This window comes from Volvox carteri (genome assembly GCF_000143455.1).
Source record: "Volvox carteri f. nagariensis unplaced genomic scaffold VOLCAscaffold_117, whole genome shotgun sequence".
NCBI classification, from domain to species: Eukaryota; Viridiplantae; Chlorophyta; class Chlorophyceae; order Chlamydomonadales; family Volvocaceae; genus Volvox; species Volvox carteri.
Window position 1 is genome coordinate 146861 of NW_003307660.1, and position 22014 is coordinate 168874.

Sequence of the window (22014 nt, forward strand, 5' to 3'; positions counted from 1 at the left end):
CCACCATTGTCCGGGTTCATCGGGGGTCAATGCTCTCTTGCAATCTTGGGCAGGGCTTAATGCATATGGCTGCCCACCCTTGGACCCCGACTTCTTGCTCGCTGTGGTGCAGAAAGTGCGTGAGGAGGGAGCGTGCCTCACCCTAGTCGTGCCGTACTGGACGGCCCAACCTTGGTGGCAACAGTTGATGGAGTTGGCGGTTGACCTTGTGTTCCTGCCGTCCAATACGGAGCTGTTTGCGCCGGGCGAGGGTGGGTCGAGCACCTATCTACCACTCCCTTCCTGGCAGGTCGTGGCAGTGCGGGTGCAATCTTCATGTGGGCGCTTTGCTTAGCACTCGGTCGTTCCGTGAGGCGCTGCAAGTTCGGCCGTGTGTATGCCCCGCTAGGAGCGCTTTCCTAGCATTTCACCCTTCCCCGTGGGCCGCGTTATTTGTTATAGGGGCAGTGGGACCATCTTTGAGGGAACGCCGTAGTTGCTTTGCGCCAGGGGAGCAGTTATGCAGTTATGTGGAGCGAATAGGTAGGGATTTGTCGTGTGTGCGCTCCTTCGGCACCGCGCAGGTAGTTGGTTTTTCGTCGCTTTGTGTTAACCTGCGTTTGGTTTCTCGTGATATCGGAGCGTTTTCACTTGCTTGGTATCCGGTGGTACCGCTGGTTCCAACCCCGCTGGATTTGGGACTAAATTCGAGTAGTACCTTTGGCGCGGAATAGGTCCCGGTTTCTCGCTGGATCTGCAATCCGTTGCGACATCCCCGGTCTTTGATAACCTGTTGGTATCGCAGCTGTCGCTCGCCGGCCTAGGGTTAGTCCGTTCCGCATGTCTTTGCCGGTTGCCAGGTTACCTTGTCCGAGGGTTGGTGCTAAGACCTGGCAGTTTTGCATCGCTGTGTTTGTGCGTTTTCTGTGTCGCGGTAGGCTGGGGCTCTTTCTGACTCCGTTTATGTCGGGCTCCTGTGGGGTCAGTTCCTAGCTGCCAAGAGCTTTATCTCAGTCCGTGCTGCACAGCCTTATTTTCAGTGCCGTGAACTCCGCGAGCTCCGTGTATGACTTGCTCGGTTAACCAAGAGCGCCCTGTGCTGGAGACAGCCCCTGCTGGCGGCGTTTTTATAGTAGTTGGTTGCATTTGCAGCACTCCGTGGCTCTGTCAGACTCTCTTTGTGTTGGCCTTTATTGCAGGTGCTGTGTGGATTCTTTGAACAGTTGGCCGGTGTACCTGTTGGTTCGGAGGTGGCCCCGACCTTGCTGTTTGTCGTGCTGGGTTTCGTCATCCGTATCCCTGCTGTCAGTACCCTGGGCGCGTGGAGCGGTCGTTATTGCAGAGCCGGTTTTCAGTTCAAGCCCTAGTTGGCCGTTTAGTCAACCCTTAGCGGGCACATGTTTGGCATTCTCGCGTATCTATCGTCCATGCCTTCAGTGGGCGTCCGTCAGCGTTTGTTGAGGGATCCGTCGCGTTTGTGGCCGGTGGGTCAGTCTGTGCGCGGTGGGAGAGCGCTGGTTTGACCTCGTCCTTGTGGTTTTGGCAGCGTTCTGTTTGTTCGCTCTTTTGTATAGAGATGGCGTGTTCGCCGTCCTTGCTGCTGGAGTATCGTTTGGAGGTCGTTGAGGCGTTTTGCTTGGGGAGCTTTATTTCGTGTCGGTGTGTGTGCCTGTCTGGCAGCTCTCGCGTCCTTTGTCCCTCTAGCGGCCCGTCGCGTTGCGCCGTTTTGGTGCTCAGTTTGTTTGTTATTTCCGCTAGAGGGGGTATCTTCTCCTTTGGCATTTACCTATGGAGCAACAACTAATGCGAGCTTGCGTAAGTAAGCTGGGTTAGTTGGGCGTAAGGCCCAATGCGTAACTGTTAGTCTAACTGTTTCGCAACGGCCCGTGTCCTCAGGGCCGTCATTTATTGCGCGCATTAGGCTGGTTAGCTTATCTTGTTTTTGTTGTTCAGCGCGCGCCCGCCCGCCCGCCCGTTTCTGGCGCAGCCTCGCGTTAGTTCAGTTGCGGTGTCTCTTTCTCCGTTCGTAAGGCCCGTCTTCTTCGGGCCTCTCAGTCCTTTTCTCTCTTTCATTATTTGTAACAGAAAATGGCAAATGGCATTTACCTATGGAGCAACAACTAATCCAATCCGTCCGTTGGCTTCAGGTTGGTGTGGGGCTATCCATCAGAGCACCGCCTTCGGATTTGCTTTAGCTCACGCCAAAGATACTAAGAACTCTGATCTATTTTTGCTTTTTCCTCACATCCATTACAGCTGGTAACGTGTTGGATGTTTAAAATCCCACCTTGGCAGCCTGAGCCTGCTGCGTATATCGCGACATGATATGAGACGCTTCTAAAGTCACAAAACATTTTCCTTTCGCCCAGCCGCTTGATTAGGCAAGCGAGACCTTGTCTTACACCCCCTACACGAGATTACATTCCACGTCGTCCTTAGGCCAGGCCCTTGGCTGCCGCCTGTTAGACATTTCATCTGGCCGCAAACCAACAAATAACATACTCAGAACGTGAGGCGACATAACACTTAATCACATCCCTCCGCACGTCGCCCACAGCCATTCGCGCCCACTTCAAACAGCACAGCCAGTCACCGTCCGGGCCCTCTTCTATTACACTACTTCAGCCACAACCCAACCCCACATCTCTCAGCTACACCGCAAGGGGCCTTCTCAACCTCCAATCCTCTTTCCGCGCATCCAACAACCGTCGCTGTGCCGCGGCCCAGGAGCAGCAGCAGCTATGCCCCCGGCGCTACCGCGTTCCGCAGTGCTACCGCCGAACCCTTACCGCACACTCCACCGTGCTGCTGCTGCTGCTGCTCTTGCTCCCACACCGGCTACACACACTCCTCTAGTGCCAACTGCAGCTACAGCCAGCGCTGCTGCTCCCATCGCTACGACCAGCAGCACAACGCGGAGACAGCTGCTCCTCAACATTCCAGCCGCGCTCAGCCACTCACCCAACATTAAAGCCCCTTTAGGTGCTACAGCAGCAGCAGCGGCAGCTGCAGGCGGCGGCCGCAGCGCAGCCGCGGCCTTGGCGGCTGCTGCTGCCGCTCCGCCGCCCCAGTTGGGGCCCCCCACCGTGATGACCACCTTCCCCGCCCACCTCCATCAGGACGTGCTCGCCAACGGCCTCCTACTAATAGACAAACCCGCGCACTGGGAGGTTTCGGAGGTGGTAACTGCCGTGCAGCGTTCGACACGAGCGCGCAAGGTCGCCTCAGTGGCTCCGCTGGACGCCGCCGCGTCGGGTCTGATGTTGCTGTGTTTCGGAGCCGCCACTCGGATGTCTCCCCGGGTGGAGCGGTCTGTGAAGCGTTACGAGGGCAGTCTGGTTCTTGGCGGTGCGGCGGCTGCGGGGGACGTGCGGGGTCCCAGCTACACGGCGGGCCGCGAGGCGTTACCTTGGGAGCACATCACAGGTGAGTGATGGTGAGTGGAGGAGGGGGAGGGAGAGGGGAAGGATGTGTGTGTCCGTGTGTATGTGTCCGTGTGTGTGTGTGTGTGTGCGAAGGGGGGAGGAAGGGGAGGGCGGACCTGGTAATGGCGTTGGGACTTACCCTGCAACTAGTATTACGTCTTTCTTGCTACTGCCGCAGCTTGGTCAGATTGTGTCATGGAGCTAATGCTATTGCTGCTACAGCTGCAGTTGGGAAGCCTTTACTGCTGCTACAGCTGTTGCTTCACTTCCCTCCTCCGCCCCCTCCCTCTTCAGATGAGGACCTGCAGGAGGCGGCGGAGGGAATGATGGCGGGAATGGGCAGTAGCAGTAGCAGTAGCGGCGGCGATGACGAGGACGAGGACGTTTACCCGGAGGACGTCGACGATAGGCTCCTCCTAGCCGGACCGAGTGGTGGTGGTGGTGGTGAAGGAGCAGCAGCAGTAGCAGGCGCCGGCGGCGGAACGGTGCTGCAGGTTTTACCGCTCCGATACCGTTTACGGCAGTACCCCAGCAGCTTCAACTATTATGAAGAGGACAAGGGGGCGAGTGTGTGAGTGGTGTGTAGTGGGGGTGGGGGTGTAGTGGGGGTGGGTTGGAGGGGTGTTAGGGGTTTTGCAGGGTTTGTCGCCTCCTGTAGAGGAAGGGGCTGGGGTATCAGAAGCGCGTGTGGCGGGGGGCATGTATGCACACGCACGCATCTCCCGCCTGTATTAGCACAGCTGCCCCCTCCCACCCATCGATCATTAATAAATTTATTAAAGTTAACTTTCCCCTTCTCTTTCTTCCGACGCTATATTTTCACGGCTACCGTACGGCACAGCCGTACACTGCCCCTGCAGCTCCTCGATTTCCGAGTGTGGAGGGCGACTGAAGAGGACATCACGGCGAGGGCAGCTACAGCCGCTATGGCCGCCACCGCCACCGCGGCAGCCGCCCGCGCCAGGGCTACAGCCGGTGGTGGTGCCGCGGCCGCCGCCACCGCTGGTGCTGCGGTAACGGCGGTGGCTGGATCTGTTTCGGGTGATGCTTGGGCCGCTGCCGTACGCAAACCCGGCAGCGGAGGCAGTAGCAGTGTCAGCGATGGCGATTCGGCACCGTCTCGCGGGGTGGGTCGTGTAGTTAGGTTCTCCATGTCGTTAAGCGGCCGGGCGCATATACGGTCTGTGGTAGCGATGTACGGCAGGCGACTGCGCACGTGTGCGTGCCTGGACGAACTCCGTCGTACACAGGTGGGCAATCTTGTTGTTGCTGATGCCTGGCCCCTGGAGGTGGTGTTGCCCCTCCTGGAGCGATACAAGAGATGACGTTGCTGCTGGTACTGGTGCTGGTGCTGATGGTGTGGAGGAGGAGGAGGAGGAGGTTGACTTGCGCGGTTTTGGGTTTGTGTGTTGAAGAGGCGGCTGCTGGTGCCAGCCGGCTGCTTGATTATGCAACTTGCTCCGACAGCTGCTGGCAGCAGCACACCACTACCACCACCATCACATCACCACCTAGGTACGTGCTGACGTTACTGCTGTTGCCGCTCCAGGGGTGGGAAGCGGCTTCTTGTCGCTACTGTTTCTATCGGCAGCAACAAACAAACACGGCCAGTGGAGGGAGATATAACACACCTCAGCGCAACACCGGCAACTGTGGCGACTTAAAAAGGGTGTTTGGAGTTACAACAAAGCACACTGTCCTCTAATATATTAATGCCATGTCCGCCGTGTCTTTATGTACGTCTGTATGTAGTCATCTCAGGGACGCGACAGAGGCCCTAGCGGGACCAACCCTTGCGCCCAGGCGCCCTCGGGGCGAGGTATAAAGATATGCATGCATAAATACATACACACATACAGACATACAACCATACATACATAGTCATGTACATTCAAGAGTAAAGCGCACATGCGCCGTACGACTGATAATCACGACGTCATGCACGCGGTCGTGTCATGGTTGTGTACCCTGAATCAGTCGGTGAATGTCTTGTCACTAAAAAGAGAGTCCTCAAACGACTGTACACGTTCTACAAGCACCACCACCACCACGATGACCATCACGACCATGACCACGTCAACATGGACATAAACGACCGTCCGCCCTCGCTAACGGCGTCAAGGGGTGGCTGCTGGGAAAGAAAGGGGAAAATCCCGCTTAACCCAGCGATATACGGCAGTATGAAGCACGTGTGTGGTAGCAGCAGGCCGTACCGGGTACCGGGTGGCGTCAATATTGTAAATCGTGCGGTGCATAAGATAAGGGTTTTTTCCCCCTAAGAGGTTATCGCCGCGAATAAGCCGACGAGATGTGCGTGTTATTGAAAGCTTCACCTGGTGGTGGCGGCGGCGGTAGTATTTGTGGTGTATCCCAAGTAAACACCACCACGACCACCATCACCAACAACAGTCTCCGGATCACCCAGTGCTTATAATCGTCATTTCAAGTGCTTTGCAGCAAGAGCTTGATCAAGTGTTCGCATGTCGCCGCCGCACCGAATATATACACGCAGACAGACACATCATAGCTATAGCCACCCCAATGCACATTGCATGCAAATGTGCAACAGGACCAACTTACACACGTCAGACAGGCAGACAGACGTACGTATGCTCTCTTGTGCGCCGTGTGTCAGCTGGGGCCTAATCCGTCCCCAACGCTCCAAACGTCCCTTTTCGAGGCCTAAGCTGTGCCTGCTGCCCGCAACCGGCCCAGGTCCCTGGTCTTTTCCAACGCTACCAGCACCCCACCTCACATCACATCCCCTCACCTCACATCGCCTCCTGCCTCTATCCCACCTACCCCACCAGGTAACATCCCCTCGCTCGCTCAACCCTAAGCCCCTCTCTCCCGCCTCCCTGGGAACCCCGGCCGCAACCCCCAACCGCGCCACCAGCCCCACATGTCGTCATGCCCACCATTACCAGCACCACCACCACCACTACTACTACCAGCAAGTCTTCTTCATCCCCCCACCTCATGGTCTCTCCCTCTTTTTCTCCCTCAGCAGGAGGGAAAATGGGGGAGAGGGAGAGAGAGGGGGGGAGAGAGAGTTTGTATGCTGTATGTATGCATGTATGTATGTATGTGTGTTGACACCAACAGGGGAACTCATCGTCTTCATCATCGTCGTCCTCGTCGTCGTCAGGAAGTTGTCATCAGTCCGTCATAAGGCTAGGGCCCCCACAGGACCACCGGACGAATACATATATGTATATATATAGAGAGATTCCGAACATACTTACTTACAGAGATACACGAGCACGAAACGCTATAACCTTCCACCGCACGCAACAGTACGGCAGCTGCCGCGGCACCGCCATGGAACTGCCCCGTCCAGGGGGGAAAGAGAGGGGAGAGAGGGGAGGGGAGGGAAGACCGCCGCCGCCGACTCCTCCTCCTTGTACCTCCGCTCACTCGGCGTCCAAGGCCTCTTGCGCCTCCTCCAGCTGCTCCTGCGCCTCTTCGAGCTGTTCTTGCGCCTCCTCGAGCTGTTCCCTCGCCTCCTCCAACTCCTCCTTCGCCTCTTCCAACTCCTCCTTCGCCTCCTCCTCCTCCTCGTCCTCGCTGCTCTGCTCCGACTCGCTGCTGCTCTCGTCCTGTGAGGCGGGAGGAGAGAGGCAGGGAGGGTGAGGGAGTCAAACCGGGAGGCGGGCAAGCAGGGATTGGACGACGGGGTAATGGGGGGCCCCTACCCAACCAACCAACCAACCAACCAACTCACGTGCTTCTTGCGAATGCCTGGGTCGACTGGGGAGATGCCCGAGATGCCGTACAACCGCGGGTCCTGTCCCTGCGGCGGCTTCACTCGCTGCTTCCAGGCCAGCCCGCTGTGGCGGTGCAGGATGGTCAGTACGGCGCCCTTCCCCTCATCGTCGGTTGCGAACACACTCACATCCTGGAGGGAGAGAGGTGGATGCGGGAGAGGCGGACGTGGCAAACGGGCAGAGGAGGGGGGTTAACACAAACTGGTAAAATACACAATGGCGATAGAAGCAGATACCAGAGATTGACAAATTCTGCATCCGGAATATATTCTCGTCACAATATTACCACCAGTTGTGAATTGGGTGGTAGAGTCATCATCATCGCGGCGGCGGCGGCAACGTGGGTAGAAGAGTACATATCTGCTAGCGATGTCGTACGGATCTCAGTGGCGGAAAGTAGAGCGGTAGCTAGGGCTGTGCGCATGTCATATACACACATACATACACACATATATAGATATACACACACATACACACATACATACACACATGTATATACATACAAACGAAGCAAGGCACCGGGCGCCGCATCACCTTGGTGATGTCGAATATGGCCTCAATCTTGGCGCCCTGCACACAGAACAGCGGCTTGAAGTTCTCCACACCGCCCGTCTGAGCGCCCGGTAGACGTTCCATAATGTACGACTTGAAGTGCGTCTCCGTGGCCTCGTCGTCCTTCGCCGCCGCAAACAGCTGTCCGTACCGGGCCATACCCACAGCCTGGCCCATATCGGCGCACTGCCGTACTTTCGGGTCCTTGTCAATCATCTCAGGCCAGTACGTCACGTCCATGTGCGCAGGGTCCACGGTGAACTTGCCCTTCCGGATGGCCGCAATGTCCAGCGGGACGCGCACAATCCACGGCGTGATGGGTTTTCCCTCGGGGTTGAGGCCGCCGCGGCTGCCGTACTCCATGTACAGCTTGCCGTTCTCCAAGAAGGCTCGTGCGCCCTCGCAGTTGGTATCCGCGGTGCTCTCCCCCGGGGGCGGGCGGACCTTGAACGACTTGACGCCGTGCGCTACCCAGTTCTTCTTCTTCTTGGACACCTGTGTTAGATCACAACCGACACAACCGACAACGGCCATCATATCCATATGCCGTACGACCATGGGTGAAGGAGGAAGCGACGTCCTTATTCCCCCGGATACACCATTTTCCGTGTCGTACCTCAACGCCGTACCGACATTCGACATACATGCATACATACGTACACGGCACATCCTTCCGCATGTACCCGCACCCGCGCACTTGAAATAGAGCACACACAGACACCCCCTCTCTCACCCGGAACAGAAAGCCCTTGCCGGTGGACGTCATGGCCACGTAGAGCGCCTGCTTCTTGCCCGCCACCGCACCGTCCAGCATGAATAGGCACTCCAGGTCCTTGGCCTCCGCCAGGCCGCGGCTCTTGTCCTTGATGCGGATGGGGGTGATGGATCCGTTGGACACATTCACCACACCGAGACGAGGCAGGCCATTCGCCTTGTTGTCATGGACCTGTACGCAAGGACGGTGCATGAGCGTGGGGGGTGGAACCGTGAGGGGTGGAACCGTGAGGGAGTAGAGAAGAAGCGGAGATCAATGAGCCACAGACCACAGGGTTCTATCTAGGCGGGGCGGGGTGGGGTAGTGGCGGGGTCTTAAGTAGGGGCAGTAGGGGCGAATGTGATAAAAGGTGGGGTTGCGGTGGAGGGAGGGGAGGGAGGGAGGGAGGGAGGGGGTCGTGACTGAGGGAGCGAGAGCTCCAAAGCTGGACGGTCCAATAAGTGGTGGGAGGGAGAGCACCGGGACCCGACAATACCCCAGCAATAACCTGTCCGGGTACTTCTACTACCCCAGTTAGTTTGGTTTAGTTGGGGTTAGTTGGAATTAGTTGGAAACATTAAATTTCACCCATGCGCCGCTTGCCTCACGTTCCTGATGCTGAAATGCCTGTGGTGTTGCCGTGTATGCGGGGAGAGAGGCACAAAGCACGCGCAGCACACAGCACCACTGTGCGACGTGACGCGACGCGACCGCGTCCCGTACCTACCGTGAGGAAGAAGCCCGGGACAGAGGCGCCTTGCGTGACCTTTGAGAGGTCATCCACGTACTGCAGGAGGTGCCACTCCGTCTTTCCATCCTTGGGGGCCGGCTGCGTGGGAGCCGCAGCGCCCGCAGCGTCCGTGGAGGACTTGGCTTTGGGGTCGGCGGAAACGGGCGCCTGCAGGCGGAACACGCAAAAATGTTAAGCTTTTGGGGAACATGGCCGAAGGGCGGAGCTAGTCAGGATACAACAAAGGATGGGAATTACTTGGAATCACCACAAAGCTGCGTGCTGACAACGGATTGACGAAGCCTCGATCGATGCCTGAGCGAACTACCAGACCGCGGACGCGGCCCAACTATCGTGTTCCGAGACTTAAGTGCCAACCGAAAGATGTAATATATAAAATGTATTCATTAGACCAGCTGACAGGTAACGGCAATGGTGCGCTGCTCCGCCAGCTGGCGGCGTGCGCATGCGGCCTGGGCCGCGGCTACCAGGATTTTCGAAAAGCCCGTCTAACCCACCTGTGCCGTGTTCCCGATATCCTTTGACGTGCCGCAGCCCACTGTTGGAAGGTCAGAGCAGAGAGACAGATATACATGGGTGTGCGCTCAGTAACAGCCCAGCTTAGCAGCATCAAACCATTTGAGCAACAAACAAAGGGTCGACATAGCTGTAATCTGATTTTCGAAAAACTGAAGTTGCGCTTACTTTTTAGGTTGTAAGCGAGAGCCGAACGGCAGAAATTATGCCTCCCCGAAACGTGTCCAACACCTGTATTTTGCTATATATAATCAAAGCTTTACAGCGGGTTGCCGGAAAGGAGAACCTATAATTTAATCAGTATGCGAAGGCGTATGTGTGCACACTTGTGTTCTACCAAAGCAGATCGTCAGACAAGCTAATATATGCGCCACAAGCTTCTGTATGCAATATGACTTAATCACCAGCTTATAGGTGTAGGGCCCAAGCTTTTACCTCCGCTTGCTCGAAGGCGTCGTACCGTACGTTTCATCAATGCTCCTCTAAGTGAGCCGATGATCTCCACTATCTGCTGGGCATGTCCCTGTCGCATGGATAACGCACAAGTGATTTATTTTATTACATAAATGCAATTCTTGATATGGTTCGCAAGCGATCATCCCTGTTGTCAACTGCTACCATAAATGTAATTGACTAGCCAAAATTAGATTGTCATGATTCAAAACTAATAATTATTTTTCATTGAATGGCACAACTATGCTCGTCGCGTCGATCATCCGATGATCCGAAAAGTGGTGCTGCGGTTGACAGTTATCCTTGAGCTTTGGGTCGCTGTGGCAACAGCTGGGGAAAGACCGGTTGAGCAGTTAAATTTTGCCAGTTGTCCGTGTAACTTGCAACGGAATTGAAAATCGTCAATAAACGGCCTTCATTCGCTACACGGAATCCGTGAAACCGGCCACAGCCTTAAAACGCAAAGCCGTCGCCACCCCCCTCTCAATCCAACACACCCAGCCTGCCCACCGTGTCTGCCAGTCCCCCGGCGATATGTTGAGGCGGGATGTTGAGGTATAAACAACCACGAGGTAACTAAATGGCTGCAAGGAAACGGAGTTAATGCCGTACACAATAGGTAATCACCATACTGATTGTACGGCAAACACGGAGCCATCGCTATCCCAGCTGCTAAAATACTTTGATTCAGCTCTTATCTGTCACCGGCATCACCGCAGCCCACCATCCCTCCATGCCCTCGTCGCATGGAGGGATGAGAGCATCGCAGCTTCAGTTTCACTCAACAGGGATGTTGCTTTATTTCTGTTAAGTACGACGATTTCGCCCGACTGCCATAGTACGGAAGTTTTCTCATTAGTGGACGCTTTTGCTTAGGGGTACAAAGGTATGTTTGCTGGTACAATGGATTATTCGTGGGTTAGAGCGAGATTGTATGTGGCCGCCATCGCCTCAGCACAGTGACTGAGGAGTAGGTGTCCGTGTTACGGTGTTCAAGCCGGCCGCAGCATCAGCGGTAACCTTTACCCCTTCGTAAAGGCGGGTGCCATCGCGCTCTGCGCTTAGTGCATATGCATAGAACACAAAAACATGAACAGGATCAGGGCTAATGCTTTACACCCCTACACTGACTAGCGCAGCAGCAGACCTCGTGAATGAGGGTTCTACACATCATCCCTTCTTCCACAAGGTTTAGGGCAACAAGGTTTAAGAGCCACGTACATCGAAAACGCCCAGGCGCCTGTACGACATGCCATCGCCTCATTGTCCAACAGAACTTCCTTCCACAAGGCTTCAAGTCAAAAGAACATGTACGAACACGACCATGTACTAATACGCTTCACCATATACGGAAGATGGTGTGCCACGCCCACCCCCACCACCCCCACCACCTTCACATGCAGCTCCACAATGCGATGTAATGTACAAATGTACACACACTCTCCAACAACCAGGACAGATATCCCAAGGGCTCTACAACATTGAAGTCATCGCCATCAGTAACAACACACTGAAGCAGCGACCGCTGCTACACTGTCATCATCCCTTCAAAAACCAACGTCACTAACATCACCAACATCATCGTCTCCTAACGGCTTGCACATCATCGCCACCAGTATTAATGCTAAAGAAGTTAACAATAAGCGCACAAGCTTCAATACAGCGTGAAACAGCCAGGATAGTATTACAGCACTATTACAATATCTCCCCGGGGGGTTCCACACCCCGGGGTACCCAGTCGTGAACCCAACCGACAACCGCCGCCGCCGCCGCCTCTGAACCCTCCCAGCCCGTCTCCTCGGAGAGCTTCGTATCCCTGTCGTACCCGGCTCCACCATGCCGTACCCGCCACACGTGCCCTCCCCCTGCCCCTTCCTCTAGCTCCGGAGTCACAAGCCGGAATCCGTTCAGGTGCCGTACGAAGCTGAAGCTCTCGCAGCCGGGACAGGTGGACACCAGGTCCAGGAAGCGGAGACTGCCGCCGCACTGAGCCAGGGCTGCCTGAGGGCCGGGCGCCAGGGGGTTTCGGAGCAGTGGGCGGAAGAAGGAGAAGTTCGAGAAAGGGTTTCGGAGCAGTGGGCGGCTGAATCGACGTACTAGAGGAGAGGCAGCGAAAGTAAAACGGTCTAGGAACGGAGGAGGAGGAAGAGGGGGAGGAAGAGGGGTTGGAGGCGCGGGATCAACACAGAGGTCCTCGGGGGAGGTGGTCCGTTGCAAAGAAGAAAGCTGGATAGGACGACGATGACGTCATTCGTTCGCCTGTTACCCACCTGGGGCGATATTCCCAAAACACATCCCCAACCCCCCACCGCTCCCGCCCCCCACCTGCTCATGCAGCACCGCATGCCTGTTGATGGGCGCGCCGTACAGTCGTACATAACGCAGCTGGCTCAATGCACCTGGTGCCGCTATCACCCCCCCCACGGGACCCGACCCCGCGGGGCGATGCTGATGCAGCTGCAGCTGCTGTGGTGCTGTCGGCTGTAGCAAGAACAGTGCTGCCAGGCGCTGTACGGTAATTCCCGGGCAGGCTCCGAGCTCCAGCTGCTCCAGGGAGGGGGTTGTGCCGGGGAGACAGGACATAAGGCTCCTGAAGCGGTGCCGGGGGGAAACACGAACCACGGTGCCGGGGGGGAAAGACGGGGGGGACGGGGGGTCGGGGACACAACGGAAGTGGTTGTGCATGTGTGTATGGTTGTGCATGTGTGTATGGTTGTGCATGTGTGTATGTGTGTTTGGGGGTGTGGGGATCGCGGTCTGATAAAGGTTTTCAGCCCATAATAAGAGGTGTCAGGACTCAGGATCGCGTTACTAGCCCCCTGATGGAGTCCCTCCCCCCCTCCCTCCCTGCCGCCCTCCTCTCACCAGGCGTCCCCGCCCTCCCACACGCAACCCAGCAGTCGGAGGCTCCGAAGACCGGCCATACACGACATCTGCACGACGGAGGGGCAGAGGGATACACCTAGCGACCATTAAGAAGGAGGAGAGCAGCGGAACTATCCAGAAGCACGAGGAACAGAAGAGAAAAAGAAACATCAATAATCAATAATGTGCAAAAGCGTCCATAAAAAAGCATCAATCGCCCAAAGCCGCCCCAAGCAACTAGGCGGCCTACATAGGCCGTATTTAGCGGAGGGAAGGGGGGTCTACTTACCACTGAGAGCTCCACGAACCAAGTCCATGGCGGGCCTCTACACACCTCTACACACCTCTACACACCGATACCCACCCGACCCGACCCGACCCGACTTCCGGCCCCATCCTCTCCCCCCCAACCCCCACCCCACCCCCAGACACACATACATACAGACAGACAGACAGACACATTCACCTTGAAGCTATTCAGTCCGCCCTCCGAGAAGTCCACACAGCCCGCCAGCGAGAGCGCCCTGAGGTGGGGCAGCTGGGCCAGGTAGGAGAACACCAGACCGCGGGTGGCCACCGCCTCCAGGGTCAGGACCTGAGGTGAAGGGGAACAATAGAAGGAAATCACATACATACAGACAGACAGATATGTAGAGAGCTTCATTCAGGTAAGCTGTTAGGTAGACAGACAGACAGACAGACAGGGGGACACCATAAACGTCGATACACAGGCAGAATTTTGTGAGTAAGGCAAAGAAATCCCTCACGGACGGAGAGGGTTGGCGGAGCTGGAAGTGGTGGTGATGGAGGTGGCACGAAAGTTGGAATCGGCAGAAAGTGAGTGTTCTGGGGTAGAGCATTTCTCGTGTTGAGTCGTAAAACCCTAGAGCCCTCCAGTCCTCAAGCTGTGTTCCATTCCTGCTCTCCCCCTCCCCTCCTGAACGAAGACACGCACGACGGACGAGGCACATCCAAGGACACAACACATGCGCTCCACGTCGACCGCCTTGCTACCGCCAGGGCGCCTATACACACATACATACATACTCATTCACTCACCCGCAAGGTGCTCAGCTGCGTGATGAAGTTGAGGTGGGGCTCTGGTCGGAGGTGAGGGCTCGCCCCGGGACCGCACCGACCCGCCACAGACGGACCGCCACCGCCACCGCCATCCCCACCCCCACCCGCTCCTCCTCCTGCCGGCTCCGCCAACAGCCCTCCGCCACCTCCCAATCCCGGGGGAGGAGGAGGGAGAGGAGCCGGCGGAGCGGCCATCAGCACACCCTCACCCCCAACCCCGCCGCCGCCCGGGAAGCCCGCAACGGCAACGGCGGCACCGCCAGCGGCGGCGCCCGGAGCCCCTGCTGGGTGCGCCGCCGCTCCCCCGGCGCCTACAATCGGCTGCTGGTGCTGTTGATTCTGGTGTTGGTGGTTCTGGTGGTGGTGCTGCTGCTGCTGCTGGTGCTGCTGTTGCGCCATGATGTGCAGTGCGGTTAGGGCGGTGAGACGGGAGAGGGGCTCGTAGCAGCCCATCTTGCAGGTGGCTAGGAAGTCCTTCTCGGTCATGCCTGAGTCGCGGGCGGTGGGAGACACGCGGTGTAAGGGGGTACTCGGGTCGGGCTGTCCGTCAGGGTACCGGAACGCCGAGACCGGGAGCGCAGGGGGCCCTTGCGCGAGTAACGGGGGGTAAAGAGGGAGTCCAAATAAACGCGAAAGACAGCGAAAGAGCCCAAGGAGAAAGGGGGGGAAGGCGGCGGAAGGGGTCCATGATGGGTTTGATCATCACGGCGATTGCATTGACCACCGATTAGCAGGAGAGCAGGAAATGGTGGAATAATGTGGTCACTGGACGCTCGGTGTGTGGGTGGGTGGGTGGGTGGGGGTGGGGGTTTTGTCACCCAGTCGAAAGATTGCGGAAATTCGCATACCCGTCCGTTGGTTGGCTGCATGGGCGTGTGAAGGGAAGGGCGCCGGCCGCTAGGACAGCAGAGGACCTAAATTGAACCAAAAAGACCGCAACCACCGCAAGGCACATTATCACAACTACCCAGCACTTGACCATCGCACCTTCTATCCGTAGCTGCCGTAGCGCCGTCAAGTGGGCAAAGCTCCGAAACCTGCTCTTCATAAACATAGGGCCCCCCTGAACCACGAGTGACCTCAGCCGAGGGAAGGGCAGCTGAACCAAGTCCGAAGATGGCGCCATCGTTGCCGACGAGCTTGACGATGACGATGCTGATGCCGATGATGGCGATGATGAAGACGGCGGAGAGGAGGATGAAGGGGTGGGGGTTGAGGGGCCCCCCCTAGAACCAGAGGAGGTGGCGGAGCTCGCGGCGGCGGCGGCGGGGGCGGCGGAACCGGGACGCTGGGCCATAGTGCTGGCAGGGCCTACCCCCGGGGCAGCCGTGGGTTCGGTTTCGGAGCCGACGAACGGCAGCAGCGCCAGGTCACGACCGTCCGGAAAACCCGCGCCGTGAAGCGGGACTTCCTGCAGTACGAGCTCAACGAGCAGCGGACACAGTACGGCAAGATCCCGGACGAGCAGGTCGCCGCCGAATTGAAAGCGCGGTCGGGATCTGGCGACAGAGGAGAACGGGCGAGTGTGAGGTGAGGTGAGGCGAATGTGGAGTGAGGCGAGTGTGAGGTGAGGCGAGTGTGAGGTGAGGTTGGGAGTGAGGTGAGGCGAGTGTGAGGTGAGGCGAGTGTGAGGCGAGGCTGGGAGTGAGGCGAGGCTGGGAGTGAGGCGAGGCTGGGAGTGAGGCGAGGCTGGGAGTGAGGTGAGGCGAGTGTGAGGTAAGGCGAGTGTGAGGTGAGGCGAGTGTGAGGTGAGGCGAGTGTGAGGTGAGGCGAGTGTGAGGTGAGGCGAGTGTGAGGTGAGGTGAGGCGGGTGGTCAACGGAGGAAGACCGGAGGTTGGCAAGGGAGCGGGAGGTCATTGGGTTGGGTCCATGCGTGCAAGTGAGATGGAGCTCGGTGCGTGTGTGCAATAATCCCGCGGGTACCAGCCAGCCTAAACGACCTAGGCGGGCTAAGCAGGGGAGGGCGAAATGATACATTTTACCGCGGCCCCCGATGGTGGGCCCCACGGGGAAAGGGAGGTCCCTCGGCTGGGTGGAACAATCCAGCCCCAGATCCGGACAGCGCGCACCATCACCTCCCGTCCTTCTTAAGCCTAATGCGCCTTCTTTTCAACACTCTCACCCCCCGTGACACAGTAAAAGCTGTTCTAGAGCCACCCACAGATACCTGCCTACTACCCGCCTCCACCTCACCGCTCGCCAGCCACACACAACTTCCCGGTCCCCCTTCCCTCCCCACGTACCTGAAGCACCGGCTGAGGTTCAGGAAGCGCAGCTGGGGCAGCCGGCTGCAAACCTGGAAAGGGGAGGGAGGGGTGAGCAGGTGGGGGTGGGGAAAGACGAACCACACACGATTGAAGCTGCTGCCAGGGGTGGGGAGATGAGGAGGAGGGGGAAAGACGAGAATCACGAACGAGTGAAGCTGCTGCCAAGGAAAGAGCAGAACTGAAAACCAGTAGGCGTAGGGGGAAGGACGGTGTCGTGGTGGCAGTGGTGGCAGTGGTGATGATAACATAATTGGTGGGTTGATGATGGCCCGTCCTCTCCTTCAGAGGGGGAAGACGAGCCGGAGATAGGGCGATCGTGGTGGTGATGATGGGCAGAATATGGCAGTACCCTCACATTACTTTGGGGCGAAGCGTGTTATCAATCGTGTTGTCTTGAGGTAAGGTAGTTACCTCACCCAGCCGAGGTCCTCCTGGTGCTGAGGGTATTTCCGTCGACTCGCAGTTGACCCCCCCCCCAGCAGCAGGTGGTGGTGGTTGCACGTCCCGGATGTTTCGTTTTTTTCCACCTTGGTGTCCCTTTTTGGTGCTCTCACTCTCTCCTGGTCCCCCTTGCCCTTGGCTCCATTCCACTCCGCTTCCCCAATTAAAGACATGCACATACACACATACATACACACACACCTGCGCCACAAGAGCCGGGGTGATGTGTTCCCCGGCCTCCGGGAGCTCCAACCGAATCAACCCACCAGCGCCATCATCTCCTCCACCAACACCTCCTACAGCCCCCCATAGTCCTCCTCCTCCTCCTGCTGCTGCTGCTGCGGCTGGTGCTTCTGGTGCTGGTGTTCCGCTGCCGCCGGAGCTCACCCACCGCCCCGCCCATCCTGGCCCTCCGGAACCAGCACCACCGGCACGAGGAGGGACTCGCGGGAAACCGCCCGTGGCGGCCGCTGCTGCAGCCGTAGGTGGCAGCTGCGACGGCACCGCAGGCGGCGGCTGAGGCGGTTGCTGCAACCCCCGCATAAGGCTGAGCAGCAGGTCGATGTTTTGGCAGCGGCGGAGTCGCAGCGCCCTGAGGCACCTCAACGGGGCCAGGCTCAGTCGCTCCCGGGCCACGAAGCCCGTCAGGTCCACCTCCAGGGCCCTCAGGCTGCGACCCATGGGTCCCCCCACGAGTGCGGCCCAGGCGGCTGCTGATAGGTGCAGCGCCGGCAGGTGCTCGTACCAGGATATGGCGAGGCGGGTGAGGGCTGTCATGGCTGCGAGCGCTGCGATGTCGGTGGCGTGTAGCTGTTGGCGAGTCAGCAGGAGGCAGCTGGAAGGGGTGCCGGTGGGGGGGGGGAAAGAAGGGCATGGAAGGGCAAGAAGGAGGGGAGGGGTCATTTGGCGGGGAATAGGAGTGTATACAACAGGGGGCAGCCGTCTAACGCATGGCCTGACCACCCTGGCTCGGGCGGGGTTGGGAGAAGGGGGGTTGGCGGCCTTTCCTCACCTCAGATCACGAAGAGCGGACAAGTGGCTGACCAGTTTAAGTATCGGCAGTCCCACAGTTCCCCCGGGAGTCTGTGGGCGGGGCTGTCCGGGACCCCGTTCTAATGTGCTTGTCGAATCTGCGCCCAGCTGCTCGTCCAGGCAGAGCTCGAGGCGACGCAGCTGAGTAAGGGCCGGTACCGCTGTGGTTGCAAACTCGACCGCGAGCAAGTATGCGGCGCTTGGAGTGTGCTGCTGCAGGGGTCCTGTTCTGACTGCGTTGAGCGCCAAGGACGTGAGGCGCGAGAGCTGCACCAGAGGCTGGATGTCGGTAACCCGCAACAGGCAACCCGAGCAATCTAGGTGCTGTAAGCGGCACGCCAGCGTTGTCAGAACGTGGAGTCCTCGATGCCCGAGATCCTGGCCTGCTATGTTTAGGCTGGTAAGGCTTGGAAAATCCATGCCCAGCCTTTCCGGTCTCCATATCGGGGCCAGGTACGAAATTCCGAAAGCTGTTCGCCTCAAAAAAGAGGCATCCAAGAAGCGTAACGACGAAAACGGAATGCCCAGCGCAGGCTCCCCGAGGCACTGCACCCGCAACGCTGTCAGAGCTGCTTTCAGCGAACTGTGCCAAGAGCGGCACGTTGCCATAAGACATGGAAGGTCATGCTGTCTATTAAGAAGCCAAGAAATACGGTACAGCAAGTCAGCCGGAAGTCCAGCCCAACCTTCCGGCTCGTCATATGCATCAGGTTGCCGATGGGCAGGCCTGTCACCTGCTACCAAGTCAGGTAACGGCATAGCAGGTTGCGACATAGCAGCATACTTCAACAAAACGTATAAAGTCTTACCAAATGACCAGGCAAGAAACCTTGAGAGGTCGGCCGTTCGTACAACAACCGAAAGGCGCGAAGACCCTCTTGCTGAATTTTTACTTTGACCGCCATACCTACAGGTTTGGTCATCTTTATACTTTTCCTTTTGAGCAGGCAAGACTGATCTGTCTTGTTTTAAGGATTGACAAGTTGGGAGCCCTGTACAACATCCCTAGCCACGATGGCAGCCCCGGCCGCGGCCCAGGCCCCCAGCGCGCCTCCCGCGGCCTGGGCCGATTATTTTCCACCTCAAGAATATTCCCGAAGCGACCGGCGCGCACTTTTGATCCATGATCTTATAACATTTTTCGTGTCGGGGGGAGGCCACACTTTTGTGGAAGCGCTTCGGCCCCGTGGCGGTGGCGGGGAATATTCCTTGGAAATCGACTTCGCATCCCTAGAATCCCAGTCGGGCCTTTTGGACTTGCCTGCGGCAATCGAGGGTTCTCCCGTGGAGGCGCTGGGCTGCATAGCCGTCGCGGCGTACGAGGTGCGTCCCGACGAGTTTGACCGCGCCACAGAGCCGCGTTGACACAGGAGGCGAGGCCATTAGAATCGGGAAACAGCCGCCTCCTTCAGCGATGTCCAATCCAAACTGCCAATCATCCTGCATGATTGCCCCGTTATCCCTGTAATAAGGACAAGAGGGGGGGTTTTGGTGAGGAAATGGAAAGGAAGGAACCCGCAACTGCAGGAAGGTTATTACTCGGATGAAACCCTAATTCGGCTAAGGAGAGGACGGGAGGGAGGGAGGGAGAGCCGGAGATTGCCCTTCAAGGAAAAGGAAGACAGAGGAGCGGCGCGAATCGGAGAGGAGGAGAACCCAAATGCCATTTTCGACTGATAACACGGAGGCGACTCGCCGACGAGTTTTGACCAGTTGACGGACACGAGCAAAACACGATCACGAGGAAAAGTTATTGGTATGAGACGTGACGCGTAGAGGGTTGTACGGCGAGACAGATGACGCCCATACGCCATTACGCACGCAATAGCCGGTGTCGCATACGTATGTATGTATGACGGATATTTATAACAGGTAATGAATATATGCCTCAGATGCGGCGCCAGCCAGCGCCAGCGCCAGCTCTCCCTTGCTCTTGCTCTCGCTTATTTACTCCCATGTAGCATGCAAGCACGCGGGCGCACGTGTGGTTGTATCTAATTAGATACGTTCTGGGTGGGAGCTGATCTGACCTGATCTGGGTCAACTACATCGCCACGTCCCGAACCCCCCCGGTGTCAGCTGCGGTTTGTCTTGGGTTACGGTCGCTGTTGGCGCTACTGCTGTTGACGTTTTCCACCGCCGCCACCAGCCCCCCCTGCCGCCGCCTCCTCTGTATCCTCCCCCCCGTTTCCTCTCCCCACGGGCCCCTGCTGTCTTCCCCCTTGCAGGCCGCTTTTATTCACCGCAAGGGCCGTTTACTGGGACACAACCTGTCAACACCACCACCACCACCACCAGCAGGAGCAGGAGCAGCAGGAGGAAGGGCGATGGGAGGGGAGGGGGTCAGTGGTGAGGGGACCCAGCAGTCGCCGCCGCCTCCCGGCCGCGTTGTTGTTCGGCTGGTTAACCACCCCGCCTCAATGACCCACATCCGGCAACTCAAATCCAGTTCCATTGGTGAGTGGGTGGGTGCCGTACTGTACCGTACTGTGCTGCGAAAGGATTCTGCGGGTCAGTGTGTCGATCAACGAGTCACTGTTGACCCGTGGGTCGGTTTGGAACAGTAGGTTGTATAGTGGATGCCTTGACCCGTGGGTCGGTTGGGCTGTAAGTCGTTGGGCCGCTGTGGGGTGGGCGTGCAGTTGAGTTGACGGGTCCCCCAACTCCCCCATTGCCCGTCGTAAACCCAAGGCCCCTAACCCCCCCAGTAAATACCCCCCCACTACGTCCTACTCCAAAAATAGGAAACGTATTTCCCACTACGGATTTCGTATCAGCTGTTGTATCAGCAGCTGTTATGCCGCACTCTTGTTTCCCCTTTCCTTTGTCCCCTTGCTCCTAACTCGCTGTACAAAGAACGTTGTACGACAGGCACCAATGATATTAACCCCACCCTCATTCCCACTCCCTAAGCCAGCTCCCTTTGGATGTCGACAGTCATTGACGGGGAGGGGACTCTGCCTAACCGCGGCACCTTTCATGCATTCCTCTCCCCCCCCCTCACCTCCCCCTCTTTCGACCCCTCTTTGGTATCCGCTCCATTCGCCAATGGTTCGTCTGAACCCCCTCCCTCATCTCGCTCGTGGTTCGTCTTTCCCCACCCCCCTCACGTCTCCCTGTCCCCCCCCCTCTGCCAGGCAAGCTGGTGACTCTGCGGGGCACAGTGGTCCGGATGACACCGGTCCGCCCCCTGGTCACCCGACTGGACTTCGTGTGCGCCAAGTGCGGCTCCACCACCGGAGTCAACTTCGCGGATGGAGTGTACACGCTGCCCACCAAGTGCACGGGTGGGTGCTGTGTGTGGGGGGGGAGGGGAGAGTGAGGTGGGGGGAGTGAGGTGCATGTCACTCCCGTCACTCCAGCCGCCTGCCGGTAATTACGGGACTAAGGCCAACTCGTTGGTGTGGTGTACGTCAAGGTCTGGGCGCTGTAGGCCCTGGGGCCCCCTTGGGACCTTTGCGATCAACACTCGAGCACTGGTCTCGCAGCCGAGGGGGAGCCACTGACGCGCGAGAGAGTGTGGCATTGAGCACATTGCAGCACATGCACATTGAGCACATTGCAGCACATCTCCCACCATCACCGCAACCCAACCTCGCAGTAGTAGTAACGCCATCCGCACCCGGTTTTCTCCCCTACCTCTTCCTGTTCCCATCATGCCGTACATGACGCAACCGACCTAACCAACCCAACCGAAGGTGACGGTTGTCGCAGTCGCACCTTCACGCCCCTGCGCTCCTCCGCCCGGTGCGTCGACTGGCAGAAAATACGACTGCAGGTACGAACGTACGAATGTACAGCTGGTGTGTACGGCAGCAGGCACGAAGATCTGCACTTCTGCAGATGCGGTCTGGCCCCTGGGGATGACGGTTTAACACTGTGTGTGTGTGTGTGCAGTCCTAGTCCTTTCTCCCAGCCTCCCCGCCGTCCTTCAGTTCGGCTTCTTGTACATTCTTTCCTTGGCAGCAGCTTCACTCGTTCACGTGGTTCGTCCTTCCCCTCCCCGTCCTCTTCCCCCTTCCTCTTTCCCCCCTTCGCCCCTGCGCCCACGTAACTACCACCCCGCCCCGCTCTCGTCACTCTCCCCAACGCCAGCCAACTAACTACCCCCCAACCACCCATTCCCTTCCT

General features: G+C 57.9%; 2 protein-coding genes across 2 annotated transcripts in view; one reads left to right on the forward strand and one right to left on the reverse strand.

Moving 5' to 3' along the window:
- Positions 1–5467: 5467 nt before the first annotated feature.
- VOLCADRAFT_108448 (uncharacterized protein) lies at positions 5468–18492 on the reverse strand (the record flags this gene model as incomplete). Its single annotated transcript, XM_002959001.1, has 17 exons — positions 5468–6731; positions 6822–7003; positions 7129–7302; positions 7706–8218; positions 8457–8669; positions 9205–9375; positions 9726–9766; positions 12033–12198; positions 12523–12787; positions 13063–13130; positions 13529–13657; positions 14122–14288; positions 14352–14630; positions 15130–15641; positions 16387–16439; positions 17239–17686; positions 17864–18492. 17 exons carry the CDS (start codon positions 18490–18492, stop codon positions 6650–6652), a joined length of 4092 nt encoding a protein of 1363 aa, XP_002959047.1. The 3' UTR covers positions 5468–6649.
- Positions 18493–18897: 405 nt separating this feature from the next.
- mcm8 (minichromosome maintenance protein 8) overlaps positions 18898–22014 on the forward strand; it is a gene marked incomplete at both ends in the record, with an annotated part of 10134 nt that continues 7017 nt past the window's right edge. Inside the window, 4 exons of the mRNA XM_002958987.1 lie at positions 18898–19206; positions 20112–20232; positions 21021–21170; positions 21582–21661. Of these exons, the coding sequence (XP_002959033.1) occupies positions 18898–19206; positions 20112–20232; positions 21021–21170; positions 21582–21661 (660 nt within the window). The remainder of the gene's footprint in view (positions 19207–20111; positions 20233–21020; positions 21171–21581; positions 21662–22014) is intronic.